Genomic DNA, 27,295 nt, shown 5'->3' on the forward strand with positions numbered 1-27,295 from the left:
CTGATAGACTTCAAAATCACTAACAATACGGGCACTTGAGCGAGCTGCCCACATGAAGACAACCTCCATGACTTTGCAATTGAGCATACTGAGATTGGGTGTGGAAGCAGTTTCAAAATCAATCCCTTTAAATCAGAGCAGTTGTGTCTATTCACTGGAAAATGTGCCGAAATCTGAGTCTAATTGCTTTGGACTGCAATAACAAGACCAAATGTTATGGATGAGATGGAGAGGCCGAGGAGACGCATTGCTTGTTTTGGGTTTCAGCTTTTCACGCTTAACAGACCAATTCCTTGTGCTCAAATTCATGGAAAGATTATATAGAGCCCCTTGTGTGAGTCTAATGAATGAAACTGGATCAAGCGATGGTTAGCAACTAATTCAGGACAACTTTGTATAAAACTAAAGCAAGTCGGGAACGATGAAATCACGCCAGGAAACATTTGTGATTCAAAGCTTGTGCCGGCCAGACAAATTATGAAATTGTTATTTGCCATATAATTTAACTTATGATCCATGAAAAAGTGCTTTTGAGTTTGTCCGGTGCACATGGGAATTGAGTGGGAAAGCTGAGAAGGAGCGGAGACAGAGGAGAGAACTGCGTATGTTGACCTGAAGATGGATGAATAGAGAGTTCTGTTCAAAAGCCAGTGCCGCCTCTCTATTTTAAAAACAGGCTAATTACAAGTGACAGTAAGTTATTCCTTTTCTGCAAATACACAACCCATTTGCAGGTACTTTTTGCGAGTGTTTTCACAAAGCGCTCTTGGCAGGCTCGTACATTTTGGGTTTACATAAAACAGGGAAATGAGCGGGTATGAATCAGTGTTTTTCTGTGTGGTGTCGCCACATGGGCGGTGGAGGGGGCGAGCTGAGGGTTGGCTGCGATACAGGCTGTGGGTCAGGAGCCCTCGGGTAAAGCACAGCCTTTCACATGTGCTCTCAAAATGGCAGCAGTGGCCACGATGGCGTTGGCGGCCCTGTTTGTGGGCGATAATAGGCCCAAATCAAAGACAGACGGCCAATTGAGAGGACCCCGTCGAGCCTGCTTCCGAACTCATTAAACGGCTCCTCTGAATATCTGAAGGCACGGCCTGTTTAATGTTTGACACTCGGAGAGGGATTCTGGCCGCTTTATAGCCTTGTAAAAAGTAAGGAATAAAGCCGGCACATGTAATTTATAACGCCTGTCAGAGTTTTATAGTAAACAGCTTTGACTAATTAAAGCTTAATATTTCATCTTATAACAATTAAGACTATTCCCTGTCCGACGACAAAGCTGGGGCGAGGGGGCGGATGAAGAGAGTTGCTCAGTGTTGCCATTTGGCAAGCCAGCTGCTTGAGGGCATTGAACAATAAACAAATAGAGGCTTCATAATTTCATTAATTACAGCCATTAGCCAAGGGCTGTTACATAGTTTAAATGACATGGTGCGTTTACAGAGCAGGCAGAAGGGAAAACACCGTAGAGATAGTGATAAATACACTCATAACAGGGCTGTACTTGGTTTTCCTTTTATGATAAACAGTAAAAACAACCACAACATTATAATTCCAAGCCTTTCCAAGCAAATAACACAGAAGAAAGACAGTTTTTTTTTTTCACAAAAGGGAAAAGGCACAAGTTAACAGCAAAAACAACAACCACAATACAGTTTCGATTAAAAACATGGCAGAAGACATTAGCAGCAAATCCCAGTGTGAGAAGGCTACATACAACGTAAATACTGCATTAGTGAGATGAGGGAAATAGCTCCTTTCATCTTCAAAGAGGGCTGTGTATGGTATGTAATCTCTCACATGTGAGGAACAGTGAGGCAGAGAGCTGCGCGTGTGTTGGACCTGGCTGAACAGTGAACATACTTTGACTTTGATTCACACTGTACAGGAAGAGAATAATCATGAAGAGGGCCCTTAATCACAGGTCATCACAAGATGGATTAGATCTATTAGACTGATGCCAAAAGCTACAAATGAGGGCCCCGTCTGAATCCACTGTCAGCGATCACCGGGCGTTTGAACTGATGAATAGTTATAACTTTCCCCTAATCTAAAAGTCTGACCTACAGCCCCCGTCAAAGCACGGAAGCAATTAGACAAATGATCACAACAGTTTAGCCGTGATGTCATCCGCGTCTCTATCCACAATGAACCAATGTGACTCACAGGAAGAGTTGGACTCATTTGAAAACACAAACTCAAATCTGAGTCCCTTTGTTCCTGTCTGGAAACAAGCTGAACATTTAAAGCTATTATAAACATGTGCATATGTGTCCAATTTAAAAGTGCTGCCTGGAGGCCAGCCTTTATTTTGATCTGAAGCTGAAGTTAAAGGCTAAATGAAAACTTTAAATTAGATTAGGAAATGCTCTCTTATTTGGGGGGAATGAGTCAGATGTTGGCCTCTGTGTCAGTGATGCATACTTATGTTTTTGTTAGAAGTATCACAATTATTGCATGAAAGAAGTGAGTGTTTTTTTTTCCAAAGTAGTGGCCTCCGCTGTATTGTACTTTTGCTTTGTTTCAGAATGTTCCAGCTTCAAAGCGAGGACAGTGGCACTGGCACAACAAATCAAAGTCAATTGATTGATTATTATTATTATTTTGAAGAGGGGGTTGCTACAATTAGGGACTGAACTGGTGGATAAAAGAAAGGTGGGACTGGTTCAAGAGAAAACTGGGATGTGAACTGTTACTTATCCTCACATTTCTGGCCTGGGTACGCACCATGGGGGGTGCGGTGGCCGGGGGCAGACTGGGGAAGGGCGTGAAGGTGTGCTGGTGGGTGTGTTGGTGCTGGTGCATGTGCTGATGTTGGTGAAACTCTGCCCTCAGGAGCGACACAGGCCCCCGGCCTCGCTCCGAACTCTGAACCAGGAAGCGGTTGTTCAGCTCCTGCCTCAGGAGGTCATGCTCTGTAAGAAAGGAGAGCGAGGAAACCAAAAAAGGGGGGAAGGGACGGAGGGGGAACAAGAAAAAAGGGACGGCGCCCAGTCAGTTCACAAGAAGTAGAAAGAGAAAATAGTCACCTGGCAATCTCTGTTTCTCCAGCTCATGCTGTGAGGGTTTTCTACGTGGGGACTCATTGGTGGAGGTAAGAGAGTTGCCTGTGACAATGTGCCAATCAGAATCCCCGAATGAGGCTGGCAATACATGATTGGTTGGTTGAATGATATCAACAGGCTGGTATCTAAAGACAAGAGAGAACCAAGAGTCATCCCAGCAGAAAACACACACACACCCTCTTAGACGGGGACGCCCATCAGTGCTGGAGACAGTATTCGCTTTGTAGCAGCATTTAGAAGACTATGTTTTTGGAAGTCAAATGACTGGATACAAATCATTCTGGAAGTAGAGGCCACATCACTGAAGTGCTGCTGAAGATGTCTCCAGTTGTGATGACTGTCCAATCGTCCTCCTACTATGATATCAGCTTGTGACAATAACATGCAGTGTTCATGTCATAAAAAGACCCACTAGACATCAGCATGCAGCGACAGGACTAGAGTGAGGCTGTGGTCCCTGTCCTAAATATGTGTAGTAAATATTGATTATGTTTACGTCCCAAATGGATCATGTGTGGAGGACATATACAATATATACAATAGAAAAGCAAGATAAGAGAACTAATGGAAATGCACTTACCTGATTTATGTTCAGCATCATATAACACATTTATTGAAAACAATCTATACTATATTTACTATTCAACTAATGAAATGTAATCCAAGGTTGAATTTAAGATTAAATTATAACTTTCTATGTCATAATAGACCTACAGAAAAACAATGTATTTTTGAATGAAACCTAAGGAGTTGGTGTTACCTGGGTAAGGCGTGCCAGCGGGGTGCCCGGGCACTACTAAACTGTTGGTTGGTAAGGTCGGTGGGGGTGGCAGTGCTGCTGGGCTTGCAAACATGGCCGGATGGCGATGGACGGGGCTCCGTAAGGAGGAATAGTGCGAGGTAGAGAGGTTTGCTATGGACAGAGGCAGAGAGGGCACTGAGGAGGGGAGCCCGCTCAGGTGGTGATGGGGCGAGGGGGGGAGGTGGTGTTTAGGTAGACCCACAGGACTGCTGCTGTGACTGATGAGAGGAGAGAGAACAGAAGATATTATTTAGAGCCAAAGAACATTAAAAGATTTTTTTACATTTATAGTAAATTGTAAAAATGTCCTATCCGCTTCATATACTCCACAGACATCTTTATGACTTTGCTGCATGTTCACTTGGTGCACTGAGGCCAACAATTTACTTTGACAGCGTAAGAAAGATTTTCCAATAAACCTTACAGGGCACAATATGAGGTGAAATGAGCAGAGCTGGCGTGATATGTACCAGCGAGTCTAGATGAAAAACAGTAAATCTGACAGCTGCTTATTGAATGTTTGTGCAGCTCAAATCAACATCCAGTGAAAGAAGAGTCATTACTGTATTAATATAGATTACACAGTTTTAATGAGGACACATTTCAATACATAGATAAATATGTGTGTCACATTGCCAAGACTAGGATGTAATTAGTTTAGAGAAAGTTCAATTCAATTTAGCATTAATGTTGTCTCAGTTAAAGTGCTGCTGGTGGAACATCCTGCAACACTGGTTTGTTCTAATCCTTGTTTTTAGTCCTTTTATAACTTATGTTGCTGTTATTTTATTTTATTACAGAACTGATTACTCACTCAACTGATGATTAAGTGAGTGACAGGTGGATTTAACCTATTTCAATAAAGCGTAAACTTTCAGAAGAAACAGATCACCTCTTAAAGGCACTATACATTTAGATCAAGGTGGTAAAAAGTATAGAGAATCAGACACCAACTGATACTGATAAAGCAAGTATTGAGACTAGATACTCATTTGACCGAGTATCGATACTAAAACAAATCACAGACAGGATGAAATGTGACCTTTCTTGAACAATTACTAGTAAGCTACATTGTAAAAAAAAAGTGCTATTATTTTGCTCTGAAAATTGAATTGCATCGAAATTGGTCTTGAGTATTGAGGCAATTCCTTAATATAGAAATGTCAGTACCCTGACACACTAATAAAGATATTACACGTTTACATGAATTGTGTTCTGACTCCTAGATATTCACATTTTTGCCTGGTTCATAGTTCATACTATATCTATATTAGTGTTGTCACAATACTCAAACTCGATTCGCGATACTAAAGAATTGGCTTGATACTAACTATTGATTTTAATCCCACAATCATAACAAAAAATGCTCTTTTTAAGACAATAGACTGACATAAAACAAAATATAAATCATACTTTATTTACGTTTCTTCTTTTAGATCATTGTTAAACTGTTCAGGAAATGTCACATTTTGTCCTGTTTATGTGAGTTTTCTCAGTATTGATACATTCTCAAATGAGTATCTAGTTTCAATACTACTTTTCATGTAGATGAGTATCTGATTTTCAATACTTTTGAACACCCTAATCTATTCAGAAGTTAAGTGTAATGCTTACCTATAATCGTGGAGGCTGCTGTACGACAGTGGGTGGTGGTGGTGGCTGATGATGGGGCGGGAGTGGTGCGGAGGCGGTGGCAGAACTCGAGGGTCCTGGTGCACGTGTGGGTGGTGGGCTTGATGGTGGGACAGGAGGTGAGGTGGCGCCCTCAGCAGGGGAGGGGTGGAAGGGAGCAGAGGCAGAGGGGGCTGTGACTGCTCCTTCTTGACGGTGCTGAGTGGAGGGGGTGAGGACAGTCGGGACCTGGGCGGCCCGAGGGGTGCCGCCGCTGCAGCCGGGGCGGGCGAGCCGGTGGGGGCCGATGCCGGGGTGGGGCTGGGCACGGGAGGCGCGAAGGGCACCTCAATGCTGCTGTTGTGCTCCTGACCGCGGTGGAGCCCGGAAACTCTCGCTGAAGTACAACTCTTGGACTCGGAATTATCATTCGTTGGCACACCTGGGGAAACAAAGCAGAGAGAGTCGATGGTTAAACAGTTCATGTCCGAAAATAAGGCTTGTCACAATATTTAATCACTATATCGAGTTGTCGCTCAATAGAATTATTAATGGAACTGTTATTTTTGGGGTCAATGTTTCTGGCGTGCACTTTTTCTTTGGTCTTTGTCTACTAAAGATTCGAGCCAAGTAACTTCTATGAGTCATTATAAAACTAGTTGTACAGTGTTCTGCAATGTATTTGTTGCAGCTCATGTTTTTAATATTATTGTACGTTTAATTTTGTTCCTTGAAATAATCCACCTTTCAGGTTATTGTGTCAGTTGTAAATTTGTTTATTGTCACACATATGAACTCTTCTCACAAAGCAAATTAATGCATTCTTATGTAGCAGTGCAATACACAATATCCTGCAATTGTGGCTAAAAACAAAAGTCTGTTTAGTACAATTCATCTTAAGTGTTTACTCGCTGATGAGCAAATCTAATGGCAAATTTGTCATTTGTCCCTGAATTTCTTTTTAATTGACTTATTTCATTCATAACATCTAAAAGACGTCATCAATGTCCCGTAGTTAAAGAACAAAAGAATGTGAATGAAAAGGAGCAGAAAGAACAGCAATGCATTTACAAATTTGAAGTGTCTCACAAGCATAAGCACATTCCATAGTCAACCTCGAACAAACCAATAAGTTGCACAGTAAAGTCTAATGAAATGATTTACTCTCCTTCCACGGACAATAGAAAGATAATGAATGAGGAAAGTTCCAGCTTCCTCGTTCCTAGTCAGTGACGTAGCCGGAGAGTCCTGCCCATGTGTGCGCTTGTTTCCTCCCTATAGGTCGCATTGAGTGTTTAATCAGGTCATTTTCACGCTTGACTATAATCAGATGATCCAATTTCTTCCTGCGATCCAGTCAGTATGAATAAATCACAGCTAATTAAAGTTAAATGTCGGGCCTTATTCGGGGCTTTGCTGAGCACACAATCTGGCATGAAATAATTATGTTTCAATTGTGCTGTGAAGTACATCGTGACACCTTATCGTGCCCTCTCCTTTCTATGCCTCGTTTCCCTGATCTTTTGTGAGATTTGGAAAAAAAAAAACAGTATACAAAAATGCTATACTCGGGCTACTTTGTCTTTACTATTCATCAGGAGCTCTTTCAGCAAGAAAAAAAGCTTTTATGATCACTATTGCGCAGAACGACTTCACACTTAGTCTGTTGCTATTTAATGACAGTAATTATATGCTGTTGTAGCGGGGAAAATGGAAGTTGCATAAAACGCGCCATCTTGACACCTTTCTCGAACAAAGAAACGACTGATGAATTTTAATGATGTTGCAAAACTATTTGGTGAGCTATGAACGACAATCAAAATGAAAGCAAAATGGGGCATAGAAAAATGCAGTTTTGAATGGTAAAATGTAAAAGGCAAAAATGGTGGCTGATCCTTGGTAAAAACTTTTTGTCTAATGAACAAACTATTCTCATTGTCAGCCAAGCAGCCAACCAAGTCTTAAGTGGGATAGGCCCAGTATGTTAGAATAGACTCACCAGTGCCCCCTTGAGGAATTACACAGAAGAAAATCAAATGTAATAGCGCACTTTAGAGTGTCCAGGTGGCCAAAGATACCCGGCGTTTCAACAAGTTTAAAACTTATTTCCCCATATTTCTGCTAGTTTTTCTTTCATTCAGCCAATCACAGTCCACAAGTCACAGAACCCCGGACATCTTTGTCTGTTTGGACAGATTTGGTTCCTGCACCGGCATGTGAATGTTTAAAAGGCACATATTCTAAATTTGAACCCATTTTAAAGCCAGAATTGATCTGTGAAAATCTCAAAAATAAATCTCAAAAATGTTACGGATGATTAGAAATTGAAGGACAAAACGGAGGACACCGGTGCAGCACTTGTCTACACGTTGGAAATCCGCCCACTGTCAGTGCTGTGCTTTTTCAGTCTTTACCTTTGGCTTTCTCACTGTGTCAAGAACATATTTGAAAATGATTTTATGACGGTTAAATAACACATCCTTGGCACATGAAAACCATGTTTGTTTTTCAGAAGAGGGGTGTGACTTGACTGATGTATTTTTAGTAACTGTGGAAAGCGCTATTGCAACACAATTTCTGTGAGACTTCCATTCCATATTTTTTTGGATAACTTGACACCTTACCAAACGTACACATTGTGCTCAATGGTCTGCGCGCTCATAAAGCAGAGTGAAGTGCAGCTATAAGCCTGATATTGTTGTCAGAGACTGGGAGGGGACCATGCGAAATGCAGTGGGCTTTTTTTCCCACAGCATTTAACTCGCACTAAAAAGAGGTTGACAAAGAGCCCCAAAAGGAAATGAAGCATCTCTCCGGGCTAACACTAATCTACAGCCAAGACTTGTGCAGTACTTCAATCACAAGTTCTCCCTTACTTGTACCTCAATTAAAAAAAACTCTACTCTTAAAGACCACAAAAACGTCAAGTGCCTGAGGCTGCTGTCAAACCTCCTAGACGTCGACATGAGATCCACTAATGGAATATCCAGTCACTATTAACAGCCTGCATAATCTTTCAAGGATCCTAACACCCATAAATAGTGCAATAAAAAGCTAAGGCAGAGTCTTTAGATTTTTTATTTGCAGAAACCCTCCCTCTCTCCCTTACTTCTTGCTCTTTATGGGCGAAACGGGCTGGCTAAGGTGTCACGATTTTCAAATGAATTCCAGGGTCCACGCTGTATATACTAGACCGGCACATTCGTAGTGGTCTGGGGATTGGATTAAACTGTCAGGCTCTTGTTTCGGGCAAAAGCACAAGTGAAAAAAAAATGGGAAAGGACTAAGGGCAATAGATGGATAGACACAGAAGACGGACAGGCATCGCAGACAGCCCAAACACAGAGCAAGAAGCAAATATCCACAGTCGAAATGTCGCCGGTGGGTGATGTTACCATGGCAACTCGTTTTTCCAGACACAATGGAGAGAGAGAGAGAAAAAACTGAGTCTCTCCTCACGAAAACTATAAGGAAATAGAGAGGGGGGATCTGCAAATAGTGACGCTGCCAGGGCCAACAGTGAGCGGCCTGGCTTATCTTAATGATGATTCTAATGGCCCCTAATGGAGGCAGGGAGGGAGGTTTCAGCTCAAACCAAAAAGTCTCTCATTAAAAAACGAAGAAGCGAGCCCTAGACACTCCGAGCCACGCGCACGCATTCAGACAGAGCACAGGAAACCAAGAAGGCAACGGTGGAACGTAGGCACAAAATGATAATGTCTTCATTTTGACCGGATTTAATGGATTCAAATACAGAGAACACCGTTATCCGATTTAGTAATATGTTCTGAATATGTGCTGCTGATAGAGCGCCGCAGAATTTGAGTGAACATATTGAAATAATATTTATATCTAATCATTTATGCAATGCCATCCTACACTGAAGTCAGAACTACTATAAAGATCACATGGAAACATAAAGAAAGTACTATTGTTTAGTGTGGAAAATGTCTGTCTATTGTCTAAAAACGTAGCATAGTCTAGTCGCAACTAAAGTTTAATGCACAACGTACTGAAGTACTTTGTTATAAATATGTATTGTTTTTTGTAAAAAGAATTTGGCCTTTGAATATATTCATTATATCATACGACGTAAACGTAGAGGTGGACAATATATCAAACTGCTGATAATATCGTGAAGGTTATTTTGAAGATATGTGAATTTTAATATCGAGTACCGGTATATTGTTTATGGTGAAAAATGCTACAAAATGAACTGCTTACAAAATATATGTTCTTTTTTTAAACTCAGGGGTTAAGGTGATAATTCTGCACTTTTGTGATCATTTGACTAACATTTGTCTGATAATTAACACATTTCTGTTGGACTGACATATCATCTGACTATCGTTATTGGGCTCCTCAAAAAAATATCGAGTTTATCATTTTTGTCAACATCGCTCTGCCCTACACAAGAGCACCTAATCTGTCTACTATGCAAATGACATAATGTATCTAGCATGAAAAGCTAATATCCTTATTCTGACTAGATGTAAAACAGGGTCATATGAAGGGCATTGCAGTCTATTACAGAATCATCATCCTGTTACATAACGATCTTCAACGTATAATCAAGCTCTCCATCGACAACTTAAATAATAAGTAAGTAGTAACAATGGTCAATTTGTATTCTTATCCCTATTCTATTTGTGCATTCAGCTGCAGCCATCTTGAAACCTAAAACACAGTGATAGCACCATGACAGAAATGCCTCTCCGACACATCACCTACAGGCTATATACAGCGAAATCCTTTTGTTTTTCCACACAACACGACCCCCTCACCGCACAACCACACAACTGTCAGACGGAGTATCAAGCGATTCAACAAACTGTCAAGATTTGGCATTGTTTTTGCTCTTGTGTTTTGTTTTTTTCCTCGGGACACGGAACGCATTTTGCCTACAATCACACGGAGCAAAAAGGAGGAAGAAATAGTCGACGAGCGAGCAAGCCACAGGCAGCCATGTGAAACAAATGCTACACGAGTGTCTGAACAAAACGGCTCTGTCCAGAAGACCGCAGACCTGAGCAGATGGTGCGGGTGAATTGGGCAGGTTGGAGGGCAGCCCTGTACCCCTCCTGCTAGCCGGGGTTAGTGCACCGAGGGGAACGAGCCTAGTCCCGGGGGAGGTGTTGCAAGTCGGCCCACCAGATGACATCCCAGCCCAGTATTGATCTTTTTATAGTTGCCCCAATGCACCGGGGCGCTCTGGGGAATTGAACCGTGCACCCGACACACGTGCCAGAGTTTGTGGTGATGCGGCGGGAGGGAACGGGGCAAGGGAGGCGGCACGAGGGAGGCAGACGGACACCAGACCGGGGGGATTTGTAGGCGATGACTGATGCGCCCAGAGGGGAATTAAGGGGTGAGCTTGGTGTCGCTGCGCAGCTGTCCCTATACTCCGATATCCTTCACTTCTGACACGGTTTGTCCCAGTGCAACATCTGGAGAGCCAGCGCCGATACGCTTCATTGTGGCCTTTGTGCCGCCGCGGGGACAGGCCAGGATCAACTTACAATACATCCATAAATGTTACAGCAAAATGTTATTCAATTTGAAACGCAGTGATGTGTATCTAACAACTTCTAATCTTAAAAAAGTAAGTTGCCATCCAGAAAGCTGCACAAATATAGTAAACAAACATGGAAAATCAATGTCTAACCCTAAGCCACACTGAACTACACTTATGACCCTATGTAGACCTCCTAGAAGTCAACACCAAAATAAAATTGCAGTCCGTACAACGCTAAATGTGTTGAAATACAATGAACCCATTTTAACTTGAACACTTTATAATAACTTTTAATAATAACTTTATAAATACGTGTAAAAGCCTTAAAAAAGCAAGAATCAAGACTTAATTCATAATGAACTAATCGTTTATTAAGAATGATTCAGGATTAGTTTAACAAAACCTACACTTAAATTAAGTAGTTACTAAGCCGGAATCATTCTTGAAAAACTATTTGTAGATTATAATTTAAGTCATGCTTTATTAAAGTTAAGGTCTAGTTATTATAAAGTGGAACAGAACATGGTATGGCAAGGTTTTGAAAATGTCTGTCAATGTCTTGAAAGTCTACAATTCCAATGACTAAATATGCACATCCCACTGTAGAAACACCAACATTTCAGTACGATTTTCCCTTTGAAGCAACTGTAAGAAACCTTTTTAGTGTAAACACACACCTGCCAACCTGTAAATGGCCCGACAACCTGATCCAAATAAGACGGAGGCCCAAGAGAACCTTCAGCTCCAGAGCAAACCGCTCAGTAAACGAATGCCTCGGATGCAAATAACCATGTTACATAAAATTACCTGGCCAATCCTGACATCAACGCCAGTGTATAGAGCAGCCAGCAAAATCGAAGCTGTATGCAAAATAGTCTATTCAGATTACACACGAGCCTATGCAAAAGAGGGGGTTGAAGGCTGAGAGAAGCTTTAGGCTCATTTACTAGGCAAACAGTGCGGTACCTTCCCGACATAGAATTGCTATGGTATAAACGGACAGGGAATGATAAAAAAAAAAGGGAGACAAAGAGACAGATATGTAAATATAGTGGGCCTGTGCGTAAAGACGTTGGTGGATGGAGATAGTTTGTCAGGTGTTTTTGAAAACTTGAAAGAATTTAAACGAAGGGGGCGCTAGAAACTGGCAAAATGTGTTCTTGGGGAGACTGTTTTTAAAGACAAGCGGAGCACAGCTATTAGCATCAAGACACTAGGTTCACATAGTAGTGAAGGTACATTTAAGACTGACGACTTATAATCAAAACTAGGGCTGGAACTTATGATTATTTTAGTTGTGCTAATCAGAGATACCGCAAAACTCGCTCCGGCCACAGAGAGTTGAGAAAAGCACTTTTAGACTCATTGTGGTGAATATTTAGGATAATAGGAAAGCATTAGGTAAGTGAGCAATACATGTGGACTCTGGTAGTTTAAAGAGTTTAAAAGTAACGACTTTTTAACATTTAAAGACAGAAAAAAACAGGTAAAGCTCCTTTAATGCGTCTAAATAGAGCATAATCAATACTCTTGTGTTTTATAGTCAATGTCACGATCAGTCGTTTCATTGTGGCAGCCCTAGTGTCAATTCATAAAAGGAGATTAAGCGACGATTTGCGTTTTCCCTCAGTTTGCAATGATCTGTGTTTTAAAGCTCACCAGACGAGCAGCCAAGGCAGCGCTCACGACTGACTGACTGTGGAAGATGGCTGCAGCAGATACATGGCAGAAGGCCGGAAGCAGCAGGTTTGCCAATCTGCACTTCATTGCTGTGAGGTATTCAGTCATAAAACAGGCAGGGTGATTTCAACAAAATAATTCTACAAGAGTGCAACAGAAGGGACGAGCAGTGTTGTGCTCATAATAAAAATGATGGGAGGAATTTGCAGTCGCTTGGTTTGCCACACACTATTTAATCTGCCTTGAGCATCTCCAAGCTGGTAAAGAGACAGGAGCCAAACAGGCAACATTTTAGCAAATCACTCTGAGATGTTAATGGGAGAGTGGACGAGACAAGAGCTTTCCAAGATAGTCGCAGAGTGGAGACAGCTGGCACGTTTCAATTACGTCCCTCTGTCTCGCACAAAAGGAGGGGATGGCGACTAAATGGGCATTGCTCTGATGCTGTAACACATTTAGAGTTGAAGCCCAGGAAGGTATTGAGAACCTAATGTTCATTTTAGAAAGCTGGCAACAGAAACGGGAGATAAATCAGGCTCCATGCACATATTACCAGTCCAACCATATGGCACCACCACTCACCTCTTTTGGGACATATGGGGACATGTAGGAATGTAATGAGGGTTGGCGATGGTGGCAAAGTAAAAATAAATACAACAGTTTGACCAGTTTTGTCTCCATATTAACCTTTATAGAATGCACTGACCCTCCAATGGCTCTGATGGAAACGCTGTCCGGTCGACTCAATGTCAAGACCCAGCCCCCCCTGTGACAGCTCTGACCAAGGCCTGTGCTTTGCGACAGCCATCACTCGCAGCTTTTATACGAGGCGGCCCAGTCGTCGAGGTCAACACCACTGGAAGCACCGAAACAAAAGCTGGTCATCTTGGAACTTTCAACAGAGAGGTCTAATGGCTCCTCAGACACGGCCCACCCTGCTCCGCCGGTATGTGACCCTTTTCACTGCCGCTGACCCCTGACCGACCCCTGACCCCCCGGACTGCTGGAGTGAGACGGCCGACAGAGCAGCAATAGGCGGAAAAGCTGTTTGAGAATGAAGGGGAGCCATGAAGAGTTATTTGTGCTCTGCGGCAAGCCCTTGCCTTATCATTTCATTAATTAGCATAGCACGCCTGCCTGATGGACTTGAACGCCGCAGTAGCAGCTGTCTCAATTGATTACTGCAGTGGCGTGGCGCTGCAATTATTGTAGTGACTGGAGACAACGCCTGCCACTTCTAATAAAGGACTTAACTCCCGCTTCTTACATCACAGCACAGCGGTGGGAGGACAGTGGCAGCCTCTGTGTTTGCTATACCTTTAAGACCTTTTCAAAGCTGCTCCACATGCTGCTATAGAGCTCAGTGTGGGCTGCAGTTCTTCAACAGCGTGTCAGCTTTACTTAAGCTCGACTAACGCCTGAACAGTATCACTGTGGCTCCCCACAGGAAAAGCATCCTCTATTAGCCCACCAGCTGGCTCAAAATCCACAGAGAATGGCTACAGTGGCGGAAAAGCAAGCGAGACTGAGAGAGAATGAGATGTTAGAGACTGAAAGACACAGATTTAGCCGAAGGTTTCAAGTCCATGCAGAAATGCAGGGAATGAGCTCTTAGCAATGTAAACAGAAGCCCTGCTCTGCTGCTTGGCATCTTGTACCAACATGCATGAAGCCTGCATGCTCTAAGTGGATATAATATTATCTTTCAGTGCAGTGCTGATTACTTCTCCATGGAAGGGAAATGGCTGGGTGAAAATCCTTCAACAAATCCTAAGTGGCATGACAGTGGGCTGAAAGAGCCTGCATGTCTTTTCTTTCCTCCACCTCCATCACCATTTTAACTCTTCACTCTGAAAACAAAGCAACAATTGGATGTTGACAGCTTCCAATCGCCCTCCATACCTCATCCAGTGTTTTGACAAAAGCAGCTGTTGCAGTTTAGTGAAAAGAGGAAGGACAAACATTATTCCCCACCTTAAGTGTGTGGGACTTGTGTTTGCTCTGCCAGAATTTATTTTACTATCTGCTGTTTAGATAAGACCACTCACCTGCTTCATGCAAATAGAAACAGCCATTTTCACAATACTATATTCAAAGCTGTTGCAACCAAGAATACTGATGCAGGTGGTGTTTCTATGGTAGACATTATGCACCATCAATCATCTGCCACTGTTGTTTCTACTTGTCATGTTTACGTACTCACAACAGGCTGTTGCTACTGGCCTGGGCTTCTGTTCTCCACTAGACTGATCCAGGTTCTGACGTGCAGCTGCAGCCATTTCAAAGTGTCGTAGAAACTCATCACAAGACACAAACAATTCAAAACGGCAAAAATACGCATGTAATCGATAGCCCAGTTTGCCATTGTTTTTGGCAGAGCACATTTTCTTGCAGTGCTACCATTTGAGCACTGTATGTTTTACGTCAGATGCCTTTCTGGAGACAACCTTCTTGGCAGCAGTGGGAGATTTGCCTAAATATAGGACTCTGGTGTGGATTTAGGTTTTAGATTTCTAAAGGGCCTTTGGGGGGTTATGCACTGTCCAGTATAACCCAGATGCAATCAATGCACATTCTATAGGAGTGTTCTACTACTGTAATACTCCTCAGAAAATACTGTGTAATTAGGCCTACACACAGACCCTGCATCTGTCAAATAGCAGACTGCCATTTCCCCCTCCACAAATACTCCCATGCCAAACAAGGTCCCAGTAGATACAAGCATGTTTTTTTTTCTTACAGCAATCACTTTCCTCTCTAATCCTGGAGCTTTTTGTGCTGTTGAAAGAGTGGAATATGTTGTGGCTGCCTGGTGATAGACAAGGTGGAGATGTTTGAAATAATTCTCATGCAGGGCTTAGCCAGACAAACACACACAAAAGCCCTCGTCAAAATCAGTCCCGCCCGCTAATGCCCTTCATCGCTGCTGAAAAGTGTCACCACTAGAGGCTGTATTCAGTTTGCAAACACTCGCTGCGTCCTTCCTCGCACCCAATTTATCATTCTTGATTAGAGAATGTGTCGAGAAATGGAGAGGTCGAGAGCTGAGTTAATAAGGTATGGGCAGTGTTGAGTAAACTAATGGTGACAAGACCCCAATTTTGACCTATAGTCCTGCTACAGGTCTCACCACAAGCTGCTCCCATAAGCTACATGCAGACAAATCATTATTATTCCATCTAGCTTTTCCCTTCTGGGAGTTGCAACAGCAAATCACTCAATAATGAATTATATTGATTTGGCAAATTAGGTTTCAGATGCATTAATGCATCTAATGCAGCCATCACTTACACTGGCTTGGGACTGGCACAAAGAAGACAATCGCATTGTATAACGAGGAGCTACAAATATCAAAACACACATGAATATTCAAATGTGTTTTTATGCTTTTCTTATCGACCTGTAATATATTTTCTTACTCTCATTAACTCATTACTCTCACTCTTATTATTATCAATTGTTTTTTTTAGCATGCTGTGATAAGCCAATAAAAATAGGCATTAGGGTTGTCAAAATGATCAAAAATCAGATACTAATCGATACTCAAAATGTGACTTTTCCTGTACAATTTTAAAAGGACCTTGAGCTTTATCAGAACTAGAATAAGACCACAATGTTTAATAAAGAAAGTACAATCATTTTGCTATAATTTGTAATTTCAAAAGCAGTATACAGAATCAAGTACATTCATTAGTATCGAAATTGAGTTTGACAACACTAATAAGCATATAATATAGTAATCTCACCTCACGACACCTGCCTTGTTTTCAACACGTATGCACCTCAATGTCCCAATGGCTGGCTTTCCAAGTAAAGCAAGTGAAGAATTGATTTGTTTGCAGTGCGAAGGCGGCGCGTCAGTTTGGGGGAAATGTGCGAATGTGAGTATGTTGCTCTGTCAGTCTGTGGTGAACGGGGAACAAAAAATGCTACGAGCCAAAATCTCTTGTGAGATGAAACAGACTCCACAAGGAAAAAACAATAACACAACAATAACACAAGGCTCCGGAAAACTGTTGGACTGACGCGACAAAACAAAATACTAAAACACTTTTCTTTTTGCCCGACATATTTTGGACAGCACATGACAAAACAACACTGAGAGAGTTAGAGGAATCAAAATCAAGCCGGCAAGTGTGTCCGACTGCTCCATGAATTCGCCACACCGCATCAAACCCTATAAATTCTTCTGAAAGCCCCTTCTCTCTCTCGCTCTCCAATTTCTGATCTGCCAGTGCTGAGATTATTGTGTGCAGCTAAAAGGTAAGTGTTGGGAGTGTCACACTTAAGCACCATAAAGTACAGGGACCCCAGATGGCTCGTCCTGCCTGAAAAACATGACCACTCCGCCTGGACTCCTGCGGCACCTGCTCCCTGGATTAGGTGAGTGCTACGCCAAGCGCTATAGTTTAATACACTGTGCCTCTGCTGATAAGGACCATAGCCTCTCCAGTATGGGCCCAGCACTCAGCAGCGGACGAGTCAATACCAGCGTTATTACACACAGGCAATCGCAATATATTGATCTCTTCCAAATAAAAGAAAGGCAGCTGTTCCGAATCGAAACACAAAACAAAAGAGGATTTTTGTAGCCCTGTATTTTAAGACGGCAGATGCAACGTTGGAATTGTTTTGTGATTGAAGTCGTGCTCGTAAACAAAGCAGTAAAAAATAGAAGAAGAACATTGTATTTATAAGATATATTCCTTTATTGTCCACACATGGGCAATTTCGTTCCCATTTCTGGAGAGACGTATAATATTGGATTAATAGAATATAATGAGCGTAGTTTATAGTTTATTTTTATGCTTCCAATTAGAGGTGGGCCATAAATCGATTAATGTAAGGGCATTATTGTGAATATTGTATTTAACATATGCAAAATTGTAATATTGAGCATATCATGCTGCAAAATGCAAAAATAAAAAAGATTACGAGGTAATATCTCTGCACTTTTGAGATTGATTCATTTTACAGACATTTTACATTTGTCTGATAGTTAAAACCCCTTAAGGTTGGATTGACAGAATATTTTCTGAATATCGTTATCAGGATTAGGATTAGTATTACACACCCCTACTTACAATTAATATATACATATATACCATATTTTCCAGACTATAAGTTGCACCAGCCAAAAAAATGCATAATAGAGAAGAAAAAACATATATAAGTCGCACTGGAGTATGAAATGCGGTTTCAAGTGTGAAAATAACAAATAATATCACTCAATTTAGTCGCTCCGGAGTATTAGTATAAATATAAGTATAAGTCGCACCCCGGCCAAAACTATGAAAAAAGTCTTATAAAAAAAAAGACTTATAGTCCGGAAAATACGGTAACTCAATAGCATATTTCCCAACAAGTAGAGCGCATTTTGAACTTACTAGTAAGGACATATGGTACACAGTTAACACACAGCGCCTGTATCTATGAATGGGACTTCCAGTGTGGGTCCTGTGGCATTGGAGCCTCCCAAAGCAAATAGCAGTGCAGTCCCAGCCCTCTCCCAGCAGCCAGGGAGAGGGGCCTGGGTCCATCCTCTGCTGAATGAGTTATTACAGTCAGCCAGTGGCCATCGGGGGCCCCACCACCACCACCACCACCAGAGCCCAGCGCGGGGAGTTCAGCCAAAAACAGCCAAACAGATGACCGCTTGAATATTGGATCAGACCGCACTGTTCATGTTCGTCTTTCAACACCCCTCCCTCGAAAAACAGGCAGAATGCACGGCTATGTGTCCGAGCGAATTACCGGTTGCTTGTTCACAAACAGTGGACGATTAATGGCACCACGGCCCGAACACTTGCCCTTTCTCAGCAGAGCGGATCAGGTTACCACGCTTCCGCCATGTGCTAAGCTCCGTAATGGCTCGGCTAATAGTGTTGTACGCAACCACACGACTTTTCAGACACTGCTCTCTGTCAGAAACACTATACTAGTCCAAGCCTGCGCCATTGCCTAGAGAGAGAGAGCGGTTATGACAAGGCCCTGACAGAAACATGGATATGAATATGCTGCAACTAAAAAAGTATGAGCTTGTAACGCTGAATAATCAGCCGAGTTGGACCACCCATCTGGCAATACTTTAAATTCGGTATGATTTGAGATTTCTCTTCGCGGTTCACCTCATTTCTACCCACAATCCTCTTTGGCACACTCCTTGTTCTAATGTGCCGATGTCCTTGTCCGTTGCGGAATCCAAGGCGTTTTACATCCGCTGCGTTCTTGGCAAAGCTCCCCCCCCATCTTTATAAACCCGTGTGAACCGCTTCCCAAAATGTTCAATCCATTACAAGCATGTTCGTAATATCCATCTCGGCTGACGACGGTCTTCCTGCCAGCGATTTTACATTATCCAAAAGCGCGTCGTGTTTGGCCACAATCGCTCACCATCTGGCTTTGTCAATGAGCGTTCAACGGCTTCATCTGCAAACAACGTCGGGCTCCACGCGGATCAGTTTAAAATGCACGTAGTGGGGAAGCGGGATCTTCAAACAAGCATGGGGAGGGGGGAAAGAAGCCACTCTAGCTGGCAGACAGGCTAGATGTGGGAATAAAGGATTAAAAAACAAGAAAACCTGCGAGTGATCACAGGCGACACGCTTTGCATTTCAGGCCTGACAGCAGTGATAAGACGCCGGTCATGTATTCTTCCAAGTAAACAAAGAAAATGCCTCCTTGCAATGCTGTGCGCTGGAGGAGGATTAAGATTAGACCGAAGAAGATGGCATGAGATTTGCTCCCTGGAGTTATATCCTTTCGAAATGTTTGATATCGCTTGTAGAAAATAAAATAAAAAATAAACAAAATTAAACTCTTAGGAGGGTTTTAGGAAACACCCTGAGCTAAATACAATTAAGTACAAGATTATTTTTTATTCTCCCATTATTACTATGTAAAAGACATTGGATTATGGGCGGGAGTACCTATTTGGGTTTTAAAAAAATGGATCTACAGACATCATTTGATACACACAAGGGCTGGACGATTTGGATCACAAATCATATCTTTTGGTGTGTCGTGTAAGATTTGCATTAAATAAACTGTAAACAGAGCTAATTGAATATCTTGCTCTTTCAACCAGGTAGGTAGTTCTTTTCATTCAAAATAAAATTCTTCTCAAACCTTGTAAACATTAAAATATATCTTAAATATTCATATATATCGCCCAGCCCTACTATATACTCATCAGAATAAGTGTCAATTCAAACTATATAAAACAACAAAACATACATCAGAAGTAATATGAGACAACGTGGCAATAATCAAGGAACAACTACATATTATTGTGTGTGGAAAACATATTATATGGTTTAAAAACATTTTCTTTTTGTATCAGTATGGTATGAAATATCAAACCTTAGTATCGAGATTTGAAATATTAGATTTGTGACAACATTAGTACCATGATGAAGGATTAATGAACAACTAAGCACTGACTGATGTGCCGCTTTGGCAAAAATAATATTACATACTAGATGTAATATTATAATGTCAAACGTCTTTCCACTGAAACGTCTGCTCAAATTCAAAAACCTCGCCTGGGTTATTGCTAATGTGAAACCTGCTGCTAAAACTGTACTTGACTGAGCTGCGGTAGAGGGAAAAGAAGGTGTTTGAAAAAGGCCAGAGCTTGGGGCCATTTTACCGTATTACCTGAAATAAAGTGGCAGCACTTGGGGGACAAATTATCTGTGTTGTGCGAAGTTGATGTCTTTGGGCAGAATCTGTACAATCTATTCCCCAGCTGTAAATGGTTACGAGACACCGGGCTGAGAGATGACACAACCCTGAGACACGCCGGGATGCTGCACTTTCCAACAGATAAAATACTCGTCCATTTCCCTGTAAAACTCCCCCGTGGCCTCTAGTGATTCCGTAATTGCTCCCTTATCGCGGCCCGAGCTGGATCTATAGCCAGTCGATGGACACGGTTTGGCACAACGGGGCGTAATCACACGGCCGTCAATGTGACAAGCGTTTTGGCGTGACTTCGTATGACGCACGCGACGGGGCTGACTGACAGGTGTCCACCACGACCACGTGCAAAGAATCACAAACAAATTAATGTATAAACTGATTGACTTCTCTTTCTGGCATTACGTTACACCAAACAGAGGCTTATTATTAATATTTGATGCACTACGCTAGGCTAGGCTCTTAGCACGCGGCAGACACAGTTCTAATGGACGGACTGGGTGCTCCAAAGGGGATCCTGAGTGCACGCAGGAGTGGCAGGATGGCATGACATATTAGTGATGACTTTAAAAGCCAGATAATTGCCTGTGCACCGTGAATAAAGACCGTCTTTGCAAACAAGCCGTGGCGGTGAGAACCATTACGGTAAAGGGCTCACTTTCTAAATTGTTGCACAGGCGCAGACAATTCCCCACCGTCAGCTCTTCGGGGTGTCAGGCTCTGAGGAATTGTGGGTAGTGTGGTCCGGCCCTTTGACTCCGCATAAATACTACATGATGACGTAATTGTAATTTAAAAGGCTATAAATATTGAAGATTTTTAAAAATAATTTATGAAGCGTGGCGGAGTAAGTGTGTGCGCGAGTGTTTTGTCTGCCTTCGCTCAGCTCATGGTGTGGGCAGCGTTCGTGCAGGCAGGGAATTCTGTAATTGCTTTTTCTGCCCCTGAAGCCGGCTTTCCTGCTTTAAAATCAGAAAAGGCAATCTCGATCAGTAATGGCTCAATTAATAATTAAACATGTGTCTTATCTTCGCTGCGCTCCCTCAATTTATTTTCATCTCAATGACGGGGACGACTGCACAAACAGCATTAGCACTATCTATAAAAGGGAGCGTTAATATCAGCATCTTTCTAAAAACAAGCCGCCGCTGCATTCACTGCCCCCGTGCCTTTTAATGGAACAGAATTTAAAAAGGAACCACACTTTTGAACTCCTTTAGCATTTTATTTGTTTAGTGTAGTTAGGGCCAAGCAAGACTTAATTGATTATTGACGTGCCTCTGAAGAGCGCATTTTATTTCTCAGCGCTAACGCAAACATCTCGAATGCGTTTTTATTTACACGGCTATGAAAGAGTGGAATGTGTTCCTGTCAGCGCTGATAAAAACGGCACAAAAGACACTTGTTTTTATATGAAATTGAAGACATTTTAGGGATAATTTATCTATAAATGAAATGTATGTGTGCAAAAAATACCATAAAATTGAATACTGGCATCTTGTATTTCATATATGTTGTAAATATTGATTGAAATGTTTTATATCTGTCCTTTTCTATTACCGTATTTTCCGAACTATAAGTCGCACCGGAGTATAAGTCGCACCAGCCAAAAAATGCACAATAGAGAAGAAAAAAAACATATATAAGTTGCACTGGAGTATGAAATGCAGTTGCGAGTGTGAAAATAACAAATAATATCACATATAAGTCACTCCGGAGTATAAGTATAAGTATAAGTATAAATATAAGTCGCACCCCGGCCAAAACTATGATTGTTTATTTTAATTAAATGACTCCAGAAAGATTAGCTGACCGTTAAGCTCAGCTAATGAGGATTTTAATTATAAACTAAACTCAACTATTGTCGCCTTTACCGGGTTGTTAATGGAGCCTGGAGGAAAACAAGACAGAGAAAGAACAGGCAAGAGAATCAACTCCAAGACCCTCTCACTAGAAGGCAAACGCACAAATGCACAGATCTGCCAGGACAAAGGAGTATAGTCCACAAAAGCTTAACTTAAAAAGGTAGTAGATGTACAAATGAGGTTGGTCACATTTTTGATTCCTGACAAGAGCCATGTTTAAATTTACCCATACACAACTGTCAAATCCCATCGCCAGACACAAAACACCCCAAACCTAAGAGCTTTAAGTGCTCTGTCAATGTCTGAATGTTGGCCTTTCGGATAAAGAAAGCATTTGGAGCAAGCTCTTAGGCCTATGCCAAATAAATCACGTTAAGTACTGAAGGTGAGCTAGTCCAGGCTGGAATTCCACAGCAGTGATGGCAGCTTTCAATTCCAGCGCTTTGCTAATCTGAAGCCTTAGCAGACCCAGCGCTGTTTTATTTTTCCCAATCCCTGCAGCCGTCCAGTCATCGAGCAGGCCATGAGCTAGCCACACACGCAGAGCTCTCTCTCTCTCTCTCTCCGCCTGCCTCAACAGCCTCTTTCCCAATTCAACAGCAGTGAAAAGCTGATTAGCCGGCCAGCGGGTCAACCTCCATTCATTATTTAATAGGTGAGAGGCTGCAAACAGCGAGGCTATAGCTGCTGCTGAGGTTAGTGATACGTACATTGACCTGGCCAGAGGAAGAGCAGCGGGACGAATACAAACATGCACTCCCATCTACTTGAATATTCCAGGGCCGCCCTCAATCTCCCCACTACTTCTGACCTTGCCTCTCTCTCCGATCTCACTCTTTCCCACTTTCCCAGGCAGTCAAAACCAGCGGGGAAGGTACACTGTGTGATTTCTCAGTGTGCCGTGCACCTCCTTCCACGTGAGGGACAAGAACGCCAAAATGATGCAGCAGTAACTTACTACAGAATTTTATTACTCGAGTAACATCAAATTACTTAAAAAACAATATTATATAAGCGAAACAGCATATTTTTCTTATCAAACATATCAATAAAATGCATTAGGTACAAGAAATCCCGAGAAACAACGGTTTGTGTGTAGCAACAACTGCATAATTTGATCAATAATTCACTTGATATTGTAATGCAACCGAACTTTCATGAATGAGACAAACTACTCTGACAGTAAACAAACTCATGTATAACTGCCGTCTCTACTATGGCATATCAAACTTGGATACTTTAGCCATTTTATCGATGTGCAAACGACAACAAAGACCACTCAGCATCTATTGAGGGAACAGGCTTGCAAAGCTATTAGCTATTGGACACAGAGACCTGGGTAGCACTTAATAAGAGCTTGGGGAATAAGCATGAGACGACTATAGGGCCGAGTACAGTATATGGAAGAGGAAAGAATGATAATACGCAAAGCGAGGCGGGTCCGACTATAAAGAATTGATTTCCCATTGCCAAAGAGAGATGTGAGCTAAATAAAAGGCTTCATTGTGGCCATGGGAAGATCCTAAATCCTTAAGCTTGAACATTGCTAATGTTGTGTTTATATATAAACATTTGGAGGATAAGCGCTAAATCCACAGCCGAGCCAAATGGTTTATGCCTCCGTTTGTGTTTGTTTACCTCGTGTTAATTAAGCAAATACGTCGGTGCATCCACGATAATCACTGAGCCAGGCTGATTTTTTTGCATTCGAGTCCAATGGCTGAACACCAGCCGTTTTCTACCTTTCACACTTCCACAAGCCTTGAACAGACATTAGCCGAGCGTCAGAGAGCTGCATTGGCACATTGTCTCTGTGATTGTGTGTTTTTCACGTCTCTCCTTCCTTTGTTCCACCGGTCTAATCCAGTATGTGTGGGCCGGTAAGTTTAATGGAAACAATTTATTAAGTCCGGCTTAAAATGCCATCTGCAGCTAAGCCTCACAAAGCCGCTAAGCTCCCGGTTTCGCCCCGGAGCTCACTGTGTTCACGCTTACTGTAATGCTCTGTTTAAAATGAGCACAACGGGTCAAAATTAATCAGGATTACAAGGGCACAAATCCACTTCAGAAATAGGTTTTCTACCAGTCTTTCTCCGACTACAACCGAAGATGCCCCTGGGTTTGTCTGGTCCCACAACACCAAAGCTAAGGTAGACTAATAAGCACTTGACAGCGTTGTCCGTATCTAACCCATACGACATTCAACGTAGCAATGGCGGATTCCAATATATTTCGAGCTGCCAACGTAGAGGCGATATCGCTCCACCACTTCCATAAGCGTAGCATTGTGAAATGTCATAAGTGGTCCGTCCATAAGTGTTTATATGTACTCTGCGGAGGTGAATCGCACATGCTCGGTAGCTACTTTTAGCTCCTCAATTGCCTTCAAGCAAGTGACAAAAGTGAACCCTGACATTTAACTCAGCACTGGGTTATCACTGTGCTTTTACTTATACAAGCCATCCTCCAAGAAATCAATAATTTGCCGGAGGTTTAAGGCAGGAAATAAAAAAAAAAAACGTTAGCTGTTAGATAATACTTGGCCTGTTCTGTATACCTTCCTACCTCATAAACACCAACATTGTGAGGGAGAAAGAACATTGCTGGCAGTTGGTTAAAAGGTAGAACAACATTGTGATGCAAAAAAAACAATATTATAACACACTTTTTTAAAAATCCATTATTTGAAGTAATAGTAGAAACTGCCAAAATAAAACTAAGCCAGGAATAATAATGTTTTTGAGTAAAGAGTTTGAAGCATTCTATTCTCTGAGATGTTGTTCTCTGGCATAAAACTCAGCAAACTCCACCCAACTAAGTTATTTCTTGGCACTAAAATTATTCAATAACGGGTGTTATTTAATAATTGAACAATTCAAGTGTATATATCGCACTGTGGAACATTTCAGACAGTGTAATAGAGCCTTTTTATAAAACAACCAGTGACGGACCGTCCACCAGAAAACATATAGTGAATTTTTAATGCAAGTCTCAATGATTCAAAGTCAAATCATGGACAATAATATAATTGTGAGGATGTAGTTTCTTACATAGTTTGCTCTATGAGGATAAAAGCATAGTAGTTGGTTCTGGCAAGGTCATGTTATCACAGATACTACGTCTGTAAATGCTAGTCAGCGTATTGTAAACACAAAAAGAACAAGAGCAAATGTGAAATAAAGAAAGCAGGCTTGTCTGGCTTTTAACCATAACCATGTTCCGTGTGCATAATTACAGCGCTCTGCATGGGCTGATTACAATGTTGGTCTTTGGTCTCTTCTATTAACCCTGAACCATTTCATTAACATGACAGACTGTGGGGCTGTGTGCAATTTGGCCCTAACCTCAACTGTTTGTACTTGCACACGCTCCCTGGAATAAAGTTTGAGAGCACTGAGAAGCACTGGAAGAAATAACAGCCATTACCTCCAGGAGCCATCAAAGCATTATATATTTATGTGTGACATAATGTGTGGGCATATGCTTGTGTGCGTCTCAAATAGCAGCACAGCAATCAGAGAGTGCAAGCCTTTCCATTTGTCCCCACAGGACCTAGGCCGGCAATGGGACATGTACGATCTACTCTAGATTAAACCAAAACAGCTACAAGATCTTTTACTAATACAGAGCAAAATAGTCTAGGCAAAAACTAAACAGGGTCTTAGAACAGATTTGAACTCAAAACAACATTGGACTAAGAGATAAGACAAAACAGAGCGTGACAACGTCGGCATTCATCACAAAATCACTTGATCTGCTGATGAAGCTGCTGCAGCCTCTCCCCTGCCTCGCCTAACCCCACCGCTAATCTTGTTGCTTTCTTGTGCATTACACAAACAGGATCTGGTCGATCTGTGTGACAAGCAACACTAACTCTGATTGGATTGTGTGTGTGTGTAATTCCAAGGTGGTAATCCTCAACTCCTCTACTGAGGGCATGTAGTTTGTTGTTCTATAAACCATGACGGTGCGTACAGCCATGAGGTAATGATTGATATAATGCGTCTATGCAGCTGTTATGGACAGTTGGTTATGTTTGTAAAACTGTGACAGATGAGTGAGGACACATTCTAGTCAAATCTAAACCATGCAAATCTGGATGTTATCTGCTTTTACTGGCTGTTCACAAGTCATCATAGAGCACACCTGGTTTCTCTATTAGAGCTAAACTTGTACTGTACAGATTAGAGCAAAAGTACAATTAATCCCTCAGTCATCCTCAAGAATGTTCTTTTTATGATACAATTGACAATGACTCTTGGATGAGAGTCGAAACGTCTATTTTTTCTAACTGAGTCCAGATGACTACAACTGAAGCTTTTTCTACTATGGAACACGCCTGGACGAATGAGGGATTACACCGACATACAATGTTTGTAAAACACAAAAGACAAACCCTGTATTAGGGAAAATACAATCAATTTATACGTCTTTGAAGGGGACATATTTTGTCAAATGTTTTTAACCATGAGAAACATCCTCATTAGTTCAGACTCTCAGTCATACGTGTTGGATAAATTAAATCAATAATGAAAATCTGCTGCTTGCTACAGTTTTGAAGAGGAACTCAAGGCATCCGTTTCTGTTAAGCCATTTAGATCACTACTGTGGATTACAATTAACACAATTATAAACATAGGTTATAGTTTAATACTACACACGTAAAAAACCCCATAAAACTTCTTATTTGAAAGAGCTAACCACAGTCCACTTCCTACACTGTCGCTCTTTATTTTACACAGTGGAGCAGCTCCTGCTCCTCCTTAACTTGTGTTAATGGTCCTGTGTCTCAGTCTATGCCCTGGAGGGCTCTGCTGGTTCTGCTGCTGTCCGTCACACCTCCTTCCCCCTGCTTGCTCTGACAGCCATCTCTGTGCATTTACACTGTACAGTAACAGACACAAGTCTGTGTCCACATAAAATGTGTGCTATGTAATTTGAGCACCAGTCTATAAGAAGTGACTGGACACTTGGACACGTTCACACTAATAACCTCCACACACATGGACATGGCTGTGTAATCCACGCATGAATGTGCACACACTGAGCTGGTGTC

General features: G+C 41.9%; 1 protein-coding gene across 10 annotated transcripts in view; it reads right to left on the minus strand.

Annotated features, from left to right (window-relative positions):
- The window catches only part of fbrsl1 (fibrosin-like 1), a 305,613-nt gene that overhangs the window by 8,716 nt on the left and 269,602 nt on the right, over window positions 1-27,295 (minus strand). For 9 of the 10 annotated variants that reach the window (XM_072433233.1, XM_072433231.1, XM_072433232.1 and 6 more), the window contains 3 exons: window positions 5,482-5,920; window positions 3,826-4,085; window positions 2,707-2,915 (listed from right to left, as the gene is read on the minus strand). In XM_072433233.1, coding sequence (XP_072289334.1) covers window positions 2,707-2,915; window positions 3,826-4,085; window positions 5,482-5,920 — 908 coding nt within the window. Of the gene's footprint in view, window positions 1-2,706; window positions 2,916-3,029; window positions 3,191-3,825; window positions 4,086-5,481; window positions 5,921-27,295 lie in introns of all 10 variants that reach the window. The other variant, XM_072433234.1, reaches the window with a different exon arrangement.

This window comes from Eucyclogobius newberryi, unplaced genomic scaffold, assembly GCF_026437365.1.
Source record: "Eucyclogobius newberryi isolate DKJ021-1_F unplaced genomic scaffold, fEucNew1.0.hap1 SCAF_6, whole genome shotgun sequence".
NCBI lineage: Eukaryota > Metazoa > Chordata > Actinopteri > Gobiiformes > Gobiidae > Eucyclogobius > Eucyclogobius newberryi.